The 15,562-nt window shown below is 41.7% G+C and overlaps 1 protein-coding gene across 1 annotated transcript; it reads right to left on the bottom strand.

Annotated features, from left to right (window-relative positions):
• Window positions 1–574: 574 nt before the first annotated feature.
• On the bottom strand, window positions 575–8,189 carry WNT9B (Wnt family member 9B). Its single transcript, XM_026076210.1, has 3 exons — window positions 7,940–8,189; window positions 1,945–2,210; window positions 575–1,051 (listed from the first exon to the last, which is right to left on the bottom strand). The coding sequence occupies exons 1-3, from the start codon at window positions 8,013–8,015 to the stop codon at window positions 575–577; spliced, it is 819 nt and encodes a 272-aa protein (XP_025931995.1). The 5' UTR covers window positions 8,016–8,189.
• Between the last annotated feature and the right edge of the window lie 7,373 nt (window positions 8,190–15,562).

Raw genomic sequence — 15,562 nt, 5'->3', positions numbered from 1 at the left:
AATGAAGCTACTCAATAGTGTGTCTTTGAGTTCAGAGCAGAGAGGATTCAACCATCTCCCAGAGAACAACGCTTAAAATCCCCTACTGCCAGAGTCATTTTGCCTTGGTGCAGGAACATGCCTGTCCCTGCTACATCAGGMTCCAGTCCAGTTGGTTGTCTCCCCAGTCCCTTTTTTTTCCTCTTCTCTCCAGGACCAGGGCCCAAGCCCTCAGTAGTTTAGTGTTACCACCCCAAGACATTTACCTAAGTGCAAGTGAGGGATGGGGGAGAGGGATATTCCTGCAGATGAGAGTATAAGGTTTAACTCAAGAGACATTTTGACTACTTCAGTGTTTCTGCTGTCCCCACATTACCCCTATTCCCTCTCCCTTCTTCCTGATCTATTACCTGACAAAACTCCTGGTTTTCACCCCTCGTACAGGGGCTCTCCCCAGGTCAGGGGGTCTCAACATTGAGATAATAGGAGCATTGGACACTGTGGTTCTTGCCTTTGCCTTTACCCCACAGCAGAGAATCATGTCCCTCTCTCCTTACTGCTTTATTTTACTCTATGACTTGTCCTGAACCACTAGCTACTGCTTGCAGCTGTAGACCACCTCTTCCTGCATGCACTGTTGGCATTCAACATAGCAACACCACTGCACCTGGCAGTGGCAAGAAAAGGTAACTAGCCGGCTCTGGGTGTTATAACCTCGTCCACAGCACATGCTGTCACAGTTGCCCTCCCGAGAGCAGGTCCTCCCAGCAGTTCCCAGGGAGTATTTGCTGGGCCGGCAGAAACTGGGGGAGTCTTCCACATACACCAGGTCAGTGGAACGGGGTGAAGCGGGATGTTTAGGGGAATGGCTGTGTCTGTGGGGACCAGCCAGCTCCGAGTGTCCCACTGCATCATTGCTGGTGCTGAAGACCTTGACAGCATCATCATAGCGCAGCTTCAGCAGTCGGCCCACCTCRTGAAATGGCGAAAGCTGCTTCCAACACGTCCTGACAGCACATGAGCCAGAGACACCATGGCACTTGCACGTAGTTTTGAGACCGTTCTTCACAGCCTGGGGAGGAAGAGAAGTGGTAATCATTAYCTGCCAGGACTGTGAGATAGTTCTGGGTACAGCTAACATCTCAGATTCCAAGCAGCCCAGAATTACTTCAGTTTTATTAGCATTATTCCTATTTTCCTGAGCRAAATTAAAAAACACACAGGAGCAGCTACAGAGTTCACTGGAGAGCAGAAAGCCCAAACAYGGACAAATGGCTGAACATTGAGGCCAGCCAAATTCTTACTAAGCACATATTTGGAACAGCAGGAATAGTTAACCATGAAACCACGCATCTCCAGCGTGGTGCATTCCCTTTCTTGATGTCTTCAAACCAAGACAGTGCTTTAATCACAAGAAATTAGGTTCAGTAAATGGAAAACAATAAGTCAATCATCCATAACATACAGGCCAAATTGCTTGTTCTAATGGTCTTCCTGACCAAGCTTKTGACATGACTAGTACCAGAGAACACAACAAATCACCAGCAGACCCAGAAGTGAAGTCAAGAGTGTCAACCCTCAATCTGTTTCACAGTTTGAACCAGCTTTGAAGCTCTAGCTGTACTCARAACTCCCTGTGGCTATGGCATAACCCATGGAGTRTTTTAGCCAGTGAGTTTTACAGCTGTTACTGTKCTGCRTATTGTTGTCACTCAGCCTCTGACATCAGCAGAGGATGTGGGCTGTTACTCTTCTACTCCAAATATGCAAATCCTCATACCAGAGTTCAGGAGACTTTCCAGGGAGCTCTCGGTACCATAAGGCCCAGAACACACAGGTAAACAGGTCTGGTTATTGAGTAAGGGCAGTGAATAACCCTCTCATGGACAGCCTAAGCTGAGGATGGGTTGGGAAACTTGCACTGAGCCTTAATTTCTTTTTGGGCATGCTGCCATGGCTCCTCACCTTGATGCCAACATTGGTGTTGTGGATGTCCACCTTGGCCCGCAGGTCTTTTCCAATCCTCTTTTGACCCAAGAATTTTTTCAGGAACTTGGTGCTATATTTGAGGTTGTCTCCACAAACACCCCATTGCCAAGCCTTGCGGTTCTCCAGGTCTGGGGAGTCATCACAAGTGCAGCGCTCCATGCGCCCAGCACTACATGCTCTGGCTAAGGAGTGKGTGAGAGCTGCAGAGGACACTGCATAGAGGAAAGCAGTTTCCTTAAAACCTGCACAGGAGAAGGATTAGAAGACGGTAGGAGCAGGAAAGGCAAAATATGGTTTTCATCTGCCTCACTAGCTCTCCTCACTCTGGCCATRAACTAAAATCAAGCACAATACTTAGAAACAAAAAGAGACAAAACTCTTCCTTTACCTGCACACCATTCCTACCAGTGAAACCGAATTTCAGGTTTGAAGTAACTTGTGTATTAACACCCTAGTCTCACCTGGTGGCTGTGGCTGATTCAGTACTGAGATAGGAGACCACTCAGGAATCAAGGGATGGGTGCCAACAGCCAAACAGTCCTGGAAAAATATCAAACTACAGAAAGTGACAGAGTCATGGAACTCCATTTGCCACCATCCTCACCACACAGCTGATATGTKCAGATAAAGGCAGTCAGTGAAACCATGTTGCAGATTAAAATCATGAAATATTTATTAGAGAATGAAAAAAATATTAAAACCCCTGACCCATTATCTCAAAATGTTTTTAATTGGGACTGTGTCAACATAGTAGCATTTCCTATGGAAAGATCAAATGTACTTTGATTGGGAAAGGTTACATGTTAAAGAACATCCTGGGCAAGGAGAAGAATTCTCTTTTATATAAGTGGACTTTGTGGCTTCTCTCAAAAGTATGTACTCCCAATGATGGTGGTGATGCTTTCTGAATCTATTCTYCTTTTTAAGGCAGGCTTCCCAGCTGGGCTATATTTGCCCTGATGTACGTGACCATGACACACCATGACATTTCAACCAGGACAGAAAGTACAGTGTCTGAAAAAAAATTCAGTTCAAAGACATGGGCTCAGATAGGAATGGACATATGATATTCCCCAATATGACTCCCATGAGCTCCACAGAAGTTCTAGAACAAGAACTGACACAGTCCTGTCCCAAACCAAAAAATATTTTGTTTTTATTATTTACCTCCTCTCCAATTTAATGCAGTGAAAGATCTTAACATTTCCTCCACGGTTTATCTGCAGAAATTAAAACCATTAATGGAAAACTGCAWACCAAGACMACTATTTAGGAATTAGAGCAAGAAAGAGAAAGACCRGTGACTGTGATCAATAGCTTAGAGTGCAGGACTTGATAAGATTGGCCAAAAAAAAAAAAAAAGACAAAAAAAAAATCTGGTTTATGAAAAACGGAGCATTTGTGCATTTCCTGCCACACTGGAAGGAAACAAATCTGTTTCCCAAAACAATGAAAGAATGAGACAACCTTAGAGATCTGATCAAGTCTTGCAGTTCAGCCTGCTTTGAGCAGACATTGGAAGGGACCTCCAGACCATCCAGTCCAACCTCTAATYTTTCCATGACTCTATTCCCTCAAAGAATTCCCATCCAGCTCTCTTTATAGATCAGACTGCTACTGCTGAGATCCTGGTGAGGTCACCATAAATCTGACCAGAGAGCAGGACAAAGAGCTCCTCTGATAATTATCAGTAAGAAGGAAAAATTGATTGATCATGARCACAATGGAGAGGCCACATGAGCAACCTCAAGATATTCTTCATATGAACTTGCTGGAATTCCTAAATTTTAGATGAAAGAACTAGCAACAGTATGGACGTGAATGAGAGAGTCAATAACAACGTGGAGGGAGTCAAGGAGTTCAGTCGGCAAACTGCTTCCTACTCCACTAGTCTAGTCRTTGAAACCATCAGGACAAGAAACTGCAAGTAAGCAGTCTGGTTGATGGTGCTCTGTAACAAATCTCAGGGTACTGGAAGAGTACCATCTAAAGTTATGGAAAAGTTATGGGACAGAGTCAGTACTGATTACTGATAGCAACATGATGCTCACATATTTTCAAACACTGGCTAACCCACAAGAAGGAGCTAACGAAGGGTAAGATAAATTTGAGATCCTAAGTCTGACAAATCATTCCAGTAGCTAATCTCCAAATGCTTACCAGATTCCTAATATCTTATTTGACTTATTGACACCAGAAGAGGAGAGAGCATTTTAGAAACACTTTACCATACCATATAAAGCTAACAGCACCAGTCAGCTCCACATACCCAGCTAAATCTGACTTTGTGGAATACCACACTACTCCTGCTATTTCTGAGCAGTGGTGGTTTGGTTTCTTCTGTGGTACTTCATGTCAGTGCTGGCCAGATTTCAATCCTCTTGAAATCAGAGACCATTGCTTGTGGTCAGGCCATTGCAGACAGTAGCAACTGAAGATAACGAGCATACTTTCAAATCTGCCCCTTCTTCAGCCTCTCCTACCTCCTTTAAAGGCAAAGGTTCAGTATCACCAGAATGCCAAATGCTTGTCTGAAAAGTCTAAGATGATTCCCTCTACTTTGTAATAAGGGTCTGATCCTTGTTTAATTGTTTAATYCACAAGTCACATGTGTGAAGAGAAAGCTGAGTGGCCCTTAAGCCCTTGCAGTGTAATAATGAACAACAGAGCATCTATTTAAGTTGCATTTTCAGTAGATCACAGCACAAATGAGTGAGATTCAGCTCCAACTAACATGTTCTCGAGAAGATCTAAATGGAGGTTTCTGCATGTGTGCAGGCATCTACCCTCACGCTATGTCAATGCAGCTCTTGTCATCAGTCAGTGGAGCCTGAAGGGCAATTCTGATCTCTAGGCTTTCAGGGTCTGTCTTAGGGCTGAATCACTCTCCTGAACCACTGACTAGGCTGCTAGTGACCATCCTGAAAGCTTAAACACTTAGCAAATAGGGAAACATCYGAATACAGACGTTTTTGCTGGGCATCTTGCTTTGTAGGTTTGATTGTAAACGTCCGGTGCAGAGTTGAATTCAAGATGCTGAAGCAAGCCAGCTCCTCCTCATAGGACTTCTCCTCTGGAATTATTCCTGTAGCTCAGCAGCCTATAAATACAGAAGGACTTTTTCTGTGATGGCAAGACACTGTTCTGTGGCGTGGTGTGCTCTAGACCACAAAGAAAACTATAATAGGAGGAGTTTAGCCATATGGCAATTCTGCCAAAGGAAAGATGGTCAAAGCCAAAGATTTTTCAAGGTTACAATAAAGATAGTGGGAGYATTTCAGAACAATAGGAAGAGGCTTCTTTCTGCAAAAAAGTAGACCAGAAAGTTATAGAATTGTAGAAAGATTTAGGTTGAAAGGACTTCTGGAGGTCTCTAGTCCAACCTCCTGCTCAAAGCAGGGCTATCTCCAAAGCTAGGTCAAGTTGTTCAGGGCTTGGTCCAACTCAGTTCTGAAAACCTCCAAGGATAGAGATTCCACAGCRTCTCTGAGCAACTGCTCCTGTGCTGTTCCACTCCCATGTTTCTCACAGAATCAATGAARCCACTGCTTGAAGATCAAGGAATCTGACCAATGTGAAGCAAAGAAATGGAAGGATGGAGGAAAGGACTGTGGCATGCTCATTTCTCAAGAAGGATTTTTCTGAGTGGCTGGATCYGCGCTATCTTTGCTATAGGTGTTTATTTTTCCCAAATCACCACATTGTTTGAGATGAAATATGGCTTACTCCAGCAGCTGACTGCATTTATGCCACACCTTGAAAACCAAAAGAAGATCACTGCTTTACAAGCTTTATATGAAAAAGACATCAACTGTCACAATGCAAAAAGATGGCCTGAAACGTCTTTCCAGAATCATTTTAAATCTACTTTTATGGATTTTTAAAGGAGAGGTGGAGAAGGAATGCASAGAGATTTTTGCATGGATCAGGGAAGAGCAATAACCACCATAAGTGACTGCAATAGTCATGAAAAGATTGTAGGTTATGCAAAAGGAGTTTCCCAGTTGTGTCCAGAGGAGTGTCGATGTAAAACAACAAATGGAGCAGACTGTGAAATTAAATCTGGCATTTCAAAAACCGGAAAGCCCTTGGCATTTCTTTTGTTACTAAAATTATGTAAATACACAAAATGAGAAGGTGACGTCTGTAGAAGCAGGAAAAGCATCTGTGATCCCAGGCTAGCCACAGAGGTTTTTTTAGTTGTGACTACAAATTAAGTGCAGCTTTTCATCAATTACAAAAATGAAACATCTTACTGGGATGTGATCTTTTTTCCGCTCTTACACTGACAAAACCATTAAAAGACTGTGTTGAAAAGTGTACATTTTTCTCTACAGTTTCTCTACAACCATAGCAATATCGAAGGGTTTAATCATTTCTAGAACTCTTCAGCACTATTTKGGTGAAAGAGAACAGTCCATTGTCTCACTGACAATTTCCAAGTCAGCAACAAAACTGCATCAGGAGTATGTGAGAAAYAGATCAAAAGTAGCAGCTGAAAATGTGAATGTTCTTTGTGAAAGAAATTAACCTATTTGCAAGTTAAGGAAAAATGAGAACTAATAATTGCTTCCAGCCAATTGTCCTCTCATACAGGAGATGTGTATAGCATATTTAGCTATATTAAATCATCATTTGATCTTGAAGATTGTGTAATAAAAGTTTTCAAACACTTTTCCTCATCTGCCAAAACAGGTTTTGAATTACAGGTGATATTTTATTTCGTCARTCTGGAGCCCATGGAAATGTTGAGGCATGCCACAATGAGATAATTAAATGTTTTCCAGCTATTTTGAAGATGAGGATTACTCAATTGTCATTTTCAAGTTCTTTGAAGGTAGAGATGTCAGAAAGTCACTCAAAATGATCACAAATAATTTTTTCCATAGTTTGCTAGAAAATTCACAACAGTCTTAAAATGAAGTAATCTGATCTGTATATATAGGTATACATATCTATTTTTATAGAGAGATCTGATATATGATGTTTTCTAAAATATTAATTCAATATTTAATTTAATAACATTTGATACTTCCTAATTGAAATGTTAAAATGTTTCAGTTCCAATGCTAAAAAATTAACATTTTAATTTCCTCAAACAAATATTGGCTCATTCAGCTTCTTTCTTTTAAAAGACATTAACTTTTTAGGTAACTAAACATTATTGAAAGACTGAAATGATAAAAGGCTGGTCACACACTTGGATGAAGACAGATTCAGCAGAGTATATGTGCATGCTCTGGAATTTGTATCAAGAAATTAGTCTCAGGGTCTATCTTCATTCTATTTTTTTCAACTTCTTTTAACTTAAGGAATTTATTATTCTCCCACCTGCCTCAAATACAGAATTTAAAGGACATTTTCTTCTTGTAAAGCACTCTGTGAAACAAAAGGCCAGTGACTATTTTGTCCACTACAACTGAACTTCTGTGGGAACTCCAATTGTTTGTGAAAGAGTCTTACAAGATGTAAACATGCACTGAAATGCCTTATAGCTGATAAACAGGTTTTTTAAACAGTAAATTAGGATTAAATTCTGTATCTGAGAACAACAGAGATTTACATCTGAAGATATCCAAAGAGCTGGAAAAAGTCTTTTCCTAAAATGTCCGTTGAAATAGGGCACTAACCCTTACTTTCCACAGCATCATCCCTGATTGCCAGCCAAGAAAGATGGTCAGCTTAGGAAACTCTGCTCTCAGACAAAAATCCACAAGCCAAAGGCGTGAACTTCCTTCTGCTTTTCAATCAGTGACAAACCATGCAGCAAAAATGAGGATAAGGCACTTTTTTATTCTGCAGTGAAAGAGCCCATATCACACTACTATTCCCAGCTCCCATTCCTAGGAGGGACAGATGATCTCTACACTCCCCAGTTACTGCYCCATGTCCTAGCTGCCTGTGAGATATCATATCAGGAACTACAGCAGCAAGTGAGATTTGATACCACAAACAAAAGACTACCTTGTACCTCGCTTCAGCAGACTAGTCCGTCCTTCCAGGCTGCAGTTCCAGCGCTCACTGCGAAACTGATACTGGCACTCCATGATCCCAAGCCGTATGGCATCCCGCAACGTCTCCGCCAAGCCGGGCTCTCTCCGGCAAAGTCTCTTCTGCTTGCGGGACAGCTTCAGCAGGTCACACTGTTTCACATGAACTTTCCCTTGGGCAGAGTTTGTCGAGGACCCCAGGGATGGGAAGTGGGTCAGAGCTTCTTTCCCAGTCAAGCTGAAAGAAAGCAGACAGAAAGCAGGGAGTCAGGGAAAATGGCAGTCATAAAAGAAAATCAGAGGGAAAGATAAAAGATATTCGGAGAGCTGCTGGCCGGGATACTTTTCCAGCTCAGAAGAYGAGTCAGTACAGATTGATTAGATCTAGTATCCCATCTCCACCACAGGCCAAGGCAAAATAGACGACTAACATTGTGGGGAGAAAGAAGAAATGCACGTGTGTTGTCACCAGCAACGCACCTTGGGCAGGAAGCTTTTTTGACTCCCTGAAAAAAATGTGTTTATACACCTCCAGTTTTGTTTCYTTTGCAGTGTTCTCGCAGTCACATAGATGCATTTATTAACCTGCATTTTTAAATGGTAAATGGTAATTTAATCGTACTGCAGGTCACTCTATGTCACGGTACTGTACTTACTCCCAAAAATATTAGCCACATCCCTTCAGCTTTATGCATATCCTGGTACTATGCCACTAGCTATATCTAGGAAAGACCAATAGGGAAACACTATCTATCAGAGAACATCTTTCTAGAGCAAGCACAACTTTTATGAGAAAACATTTTTTTTCTGAAAAGATGGGGGTCAGCCAAAACTTATTGCCAAATGCCATGGTAGTGCACTTAGGTGTGCTTATACGCATTTCAGTTAAAGTGTCACAGATCTCAAAAATCTTAAATTCCCTTAATATTTTTAGAATTCTTGAAAACAGAGAAATTATTTTGCTTTCATGCAAACTGGGAAAAGTTATGTATTCGCACAACACTAATCAGGATTGCCATTAGCTGATAGAACAGGGAAGAATCAGAGAAACCCCCCAACATACCAAAACCAGCAAGACAGATAAATGGAAACCTCCAAGAACCTTTATCGTTGGGCACATCTCAGCCCCAATATTAACATTTAGAGGCACCCCCCCAAATCCATTCCTTGCTGTGCAAGGCCACAGCTAGTTCAGCATGGACAAACAGATGAGCCAGTTGGTTCCAGTTCCTCCTCCCCAGTCAGGCAAACTGGGCTATGTTGTTCTACAAGGTGAGTGTGGGAGTCATGCAAGCAAGGCCGGTTAGGGAGGGATGTATAGGAGCAATCTGTAAGCCATGTCTACAAAAAACATACAGYTGCTGGCACCCCACCACTGGTGTAGTGACTCTCCACCAGCTTCCCTGCCCAGCTGGGTCCTTGAACAAACCAAGCCAGCTAGTGACGTCTGTTAATCAATACACTAAGTTATTAAGTTGATATAATGCCACAGTTCTCCACAGCAGTGTAGACATGACAGTATTCACCTCACTGCACTATTATCAGTTTCCCACAAAAAGCATGGCTCTTTAGCAGAGGTATCTTTACCAGCTAAATTAGCTGATCAGGTGTGCAAGTTTCTGTGCAAAGAAAGTTGGTCTCCACTGATGTGGAGGAAAGTTTGTGTCAGTGAACATGACAGGTCTAGGTTTTCTCTATCACACTGTGGTTTGCAAGCAAAGAATTTTCACCTATGGAGCTGAGCAAGCTGAAGATTTACCCGGCTTCACAAAAGAGAAATATCTAACAGCCCCTTCTCAGCCATACAAGCAAGAACATTTTCTTAGGAGGGATATAACCTTGACATTGTAGGGTGCAAATCAAGCACTGCAGTTACGATTTTAGTCTCCCAGAAACTTTGTAGGCATCTATTTCTGAGCTAGTTGTCTAGATCTCTCTCTCATCAGTGACAACCCGGTCTATCCAAGCATGGGAATTATAGCGCAATTCAGTTGACCTAACCTAGAGAGGTACTTCAAATCATCACTGAACTCCAACCCCTTTGAGTATTGACTGGCTCTCCACTGACTATAAATAGAGCACACATAGCTCAGCTACAGAAGCCTACACAGACACTCACAGTTAGTCAGATGAACCCCACCTTGCTTGCCTGGCGTTAGGAGCAAGCACACTATTATTCACTATGTACAAAGACAGAGAACCGTATGGCCCACTGTGCAACTGGTAGTGAGCTGACACAACTGGCCTCGCCTCCATTTAACACCCCACAGTGCTTCTGCATTCATTCTCACAGTAGCCTACAACTTCCGGGTGGGTGCACTCACACATCTGTAATTGCACACAACAAGTGGCCATGGGATTAACTAACACACGGAAGTCATCCAGAGACCTGTGAATGAACCAAGAAATCATCATGGAACGCAACAATTATTAAACTTTAGAAACTAAGTGGATGAGAAGAATCTCTTAATCCCATTATCACCGCTGAACTGGGGGACAGAAACATGAGACATTCCAGTGAAAGCCAAGAGATAAACATGTGACACTGGAAACCAAAACAGAAATACCTGGGGCCAGATTCAGCCCAACATATTAAGATTAACACACTTGAGGTGACTGAGTTTCAGAGAGCAACTCAGACTGCATAGTCTAAAGCACTATCTGACAGCACACACTGCTCACACAGGGCGGCAGCACCTGGCACACAAGGGACATGGCAGTCCTGAGCTGGAGGAACTGCAGTGAGGAACACAAGATTGATCGAAGTGAGGAAGACTTACATATGATGAACAAGCTTTGACAGGTTTGCCTAACCCACTGTGGTGCTTAAAAATCAACCTACTCTTCCACTGAAGTTAGATTTCCCTGGGTCCATAAGCACGTGTTCAGCTCTGAAGCATCTGAGAGGCAAGACCAAGAAAAGCCAGCTCCAGTGTCAGCTCAAGATAGACAGGGAGAGACTTAGATGTCAAGAAAAGTTTGACCTATTAGAGATGTTCAGACTATATGTAACTCACTGGGACAGTACTGGGTTCAGGAAGAAGTGCCACCATTACAGTAGCTGGAGGAGTGAGACCATTCGCCCAGAAAGTGAAGACCTAGACTTTGCATGATAGCTGCAATCCAGCACTCACACATCCCAAGAAAGCATACTCATCAACAAGTTAGACGTGAGATGTGGTTATTTTCCATTCATCATGTGTTATCTGTGTTCCCATGCAGCAAAGCTTCCCAAGTTCATGGGACAAAGAGAAATAAAAAAAAGAGAACTGACACTGGAAAGGCAAATCCAGAGCTTCATATAAAGATACTGAAATTGCTCACAGCTGGAAAACCACATATGTGATCTTACCAATCTCTTGTAGACCAAGCTACTGGTTGTCCTCATACCAACAGATCTACCATCCATGCCAAACATCCTAACTCTCAACAATCCCTTCCCAAAACAAAGAATTCCACTCCTGCCAGTTTCCATCCTCATTTTAGTGCCCTCCATTCCAGCTAAATCAGCATTCATGCCTTGTCAGATGTTTTTGAGACAGGAGGAGTAGCTTCTCTGACTGTTTGGACTAGTCATCTCCTTCCTACAAAAGATGGAACCAGCTCAGAGCCCTTCTCTTTTCACAGTGGCTTCACAAGCAGTAGGAGCTCCACTGTAGAGGCATGGTGGATGTGTTACCAAAGCCCACCTGTAGCACTCTCTCAATTGCAAATAAAGTAGAAAGMAGCAGAAATAATTGCTCACTTTTTTTTCTTGTCATCATACATGCTGGTTCCATGAAGAAAGGATATTGGCCTAAAAACCGTGAATCCCTTCTCACAGAGATATGGTAGWCAGTTCTTCAATCTCTTCGTAAAGGGCAAAACAAAATCCATAGGATGGAAACTAAAGCTAGAATATCAGACCTGAAACACATACAATTTAATTGAGGGTTATCAAGCTCCCTTAAGTTTGTAAGGGGCTGTAGTAAAYTTTCTCACATGGCAATTTTAAAGTCAGCTCTGTGTTCTTGTATGGCTCATTGGACATGGTAGTCACATCAGAATGCTAACTCAAGAAGGAAAATGTAGCGTGTAACCTATTGTTTAAAAATGCATGAGTACAAAAGGTAGCAAATGGATCTTCAAATTTTTATAAGAGATGTGAGGATCTACAGAGCATAGGAGAGAGCTGTACTGGGAGAGTTGGTGGAAATCCTAAGAATACAATAGAATTAGTGGACATAAGTTAAATACAAAATAGTGGAGAAGAGTCAACACAGCTCCTGTAGAGAGAAGTCATGCTTCATAAACCTATTAGAGGTCTTTGAAGGAGTCATTGACTGAAAAAACAAGGATGATCCAGAAGCTACAGTCTGCTTGGGCTTCCAAAGTTAATAGATTTCCAGACACACAGAACAGCTCCTGTAGGAAGGGCAACTGGATAGACTGGAAATCCTTCACATTTTCCACTAGGAGAAAAAAGAGGTTGTAAAATCATGGCTGGCCTACAAGTGAGTAAAGAAAGACTATTCCTGTCTCTTATATACAAAACTAGAGGGAATTCTATGAAGTTATTAATCAGTAGATTAAAAATAAATGAAAGAAGGTACACAGCCTGTAGGTAAACTACAGCCCTTCTTACTGCAGGACACCAGRGATGCTAAAAGTGTACATGTGTTCCTACAAAGTCATGGAAGAAAAATTCACAAGGGACTATTAAACACAAAGATACTTTCTTTGACACAGGAAGTCCTTGAGGTGAAGACTGTCAGAAGCTGGAGAGTACTTTGAGAAAACATCACTATCTGTTCCTATACAGCTCCTTTTAATACTTTTCCCTTCATGCTTATTATTGTCCAGTGTTGAAACCAAGCTGTGAGGCTAGCGGAACCTTTGGTCTGACCCAGTACAGCTGTTCTCACAATCTCGGACAGGGATTATTTTAAAGATGTCCTATGGCCTGCATTATAGGAGGCCAGAGAGATTTGGGAGAAGGTGCTATTGCCATTCTCCAGACCCTGAAGGACATTAGATATTAATATTTGTGAAAAACTCAAGTAGGACAGTGACAGGCACCATAAAAACATCCTTTGAAGAATTTAATTCCATTTTCAGAGCAATCTGAATAGTGCACAGCAAATACAGCCTGTGACCAYACACAGAGCAAAGATACCAAGGATGTGAATTATACTTATACCAAGTATAATTCATCTTTTACATGASGCAAAGCAAAAGCCCTGTGGGAAAAACGCTTTCTACAATTGGACCCAGCAGTAGTTTAAATTCCTATAGAGGTAATGCAGCATCCTACACAGATAAGCAAAGTTATTTCTTAACACTTCAATTTTTTGTCATATGTGAATTTCTAAAGTTGCAACAGTAGTATACTGTTAACTTACTTTTTTTTTTAATCACAGAAGGTAACTTGTCTTTTCTCTAAAAGTGGAGTATGGAAATAACCAGATGGAAATAATGCATTGAGTAGTAAACACAATGAGCAATAAATTGATTAATCAAAGATATGTGACAAAAGCTTTCTGGAGTATACCATTCTCCAAAAGTCTTCCTCATGTGAGCTATCCCACTCTTGTTATATAAGACGTGAACATCAGCATGAAAAAAATAATAGTGCCATACTTGGAGTTTCCTACAGACATTGGGCTTCATTGCGYAGGATCGGTGCACAGACACAACACTTGAAACACACAGCTTTCATTTCAACTTAGGGAAGCAGACAGAGAAAWTAAAGGAGTTGCCCAAGGTCACACAGTTGAGCACTGGCACAGCAGAAGCCACTCTCAGAGTCCTAACAGGCATAACTAAGATTACTCATGTAAATAGAAGGTTGCAGACTCTAACCATATTAACTATAACTGTATTTTATTAGGTAAAACGAACATAAAAACAGATTAAGATTACAGTAAAAGAACATTCTCACAAAATTAAATATAAAATATTCAGATATTTGCAGCTAGGCAAACTGCCCATCATTTTTAGAYGATTTAGAGTTTATTATCTATAGATCATACAGCAAAAAAAGTAAAATCTTTGCATTAATGCACACCTGCTCACAATCTGGAAAAACAATAAGGATCTCAAACTTTTATTTCTACTCTTCTGTCTAAGCACTTTGCTAAATTCATCATTTTCCTTTAATCTCCTTCCAGCCACATTCCAGCTGCTTAAGAGATTTTTAATGAGAGCCTGTTCCTGTGCAATGCCCAATGTCCTCTGGATCTGAAAGGTCTTTAAAACCCTTAAAAATATGCTTTTTCTCCGTCTCCCAAGAAAGGAGAGAAATCAAAGGGCGCCACAACAGCACTTCATATCTGATTTCATAGGCCTTTCATGTTCCACAGAAATATCCACACCCCCCAGATMGCTGCAACAAGCATACAGAAAAGGCCAGGAGAATATTGGACAACGACAGATCAAATTAAGGCCACTAAGGTGAACGCAGGGTCCTCAGCTATCCTCTCTCCCTAGCAGCTCAGTGGCACAGGGTTTTAATCTTTTCAGAGCAACACTATTTAATCCTCAATACTTGTCCCTGGACAAATGGATAGCCAAGAGCAATGTTGTATCGRCTTGCCTAAGTGGGCTGGTCTCCTTTGCTCTGTATCATCAGTTCTCTACAGAGAAGGTGGCAGAAATCCCCRAAGCAGCATTTTGGGATAAAATATTGCTCTCAAAGGTTTTTTTATTTGTCTCCCTCAGAGCTTCATTTCAGACTTTCAGGCAGATGTTCATATAACTGCTGTTCTCCAGGTCTGTTGTCAAGCTTTTTGCTCCTCACAAAGAACAAGGGCTTGAATTAAAAACTGAAGTGAGATTTATACAGTTACCTGAGGTTATGAGTTGGCGTCCTTGGCATTGGGCTTTCCAGCCCTTAACCTCTCTCTGTTGCTGCAAACCCTTTTTGGGAACAGCAACAGATGATGTGTCCAGATGCAGACTTGTTTTTATATAAAGAATCCTCCTGAAACTCCATAGAGAAGAGCATATAAACATCTTACAAAGGAAGAGCTGACTGTTTTGGGAAGAGAGGTATGTAATCTGGTGTGGGAACTCCCCAACTGTGGGAACTAGTTGGGAACTGCCATGGTTAGTGTTTATGCACCACTTGAATTAGGTCACTCAACTGTACTGGGTGCTTCCTCCTTATTTGCTTTAGGCTCCCACAGTCTGGACATCCTTGGTTTAAAACCTTCCACCTCTAAACTCTGTCACATGAAATCATATCCATGTAGCTCTTGATTTCAGGGGCAGTGCATTCCCTGTTGCTGACAGTCTAACCCAAGTCAGCGCTCAGGTCAATCACTACGTTGATGATCAGATTTTCAGCTTAGCTCTGGACTGGCTGCATTCTCTGAAGYGTCTCCTAGAAGAAACACTCAACACAAACTGGTGAATTTTTAGAAGTTGTGATGCCCTGAGGTTGTGACTAAAGAGAATCTGGGAACTAAAGATAATCAAAAAGTATTTGTGAAAAGCCCTTAATTATTCATTGCATCAAGATTCCCACATCTTCTCCACTGTGCCAAACACTGCAGGCTCCATCTCTTCAAGTATTAGTTGAAACTTTCCTTTCCCCTTCATTTCTACTCTCTTTCTGCTAATAT

Source organism: Apteryx rowi, unplaced genomic scaffold (assembly GCF_003343035.1).
Source record: "Apteryx rowi isolate R43461 unplaced genomic scaffold, aptRow1 scaffold_428, whole genome shotgun sequence".
In the NCBI taxonomy this organism is placed as follows: Eukaryota; Metazoa; Chordata; class Aves; order Apterygiformes; family Apterygidae; genus Apteryx; species Apteryx rowi.
Note: the sequence above shows the minus strand (reverse complement) of the source record. Positions and strands in the feature narration are given on the sequence as shown.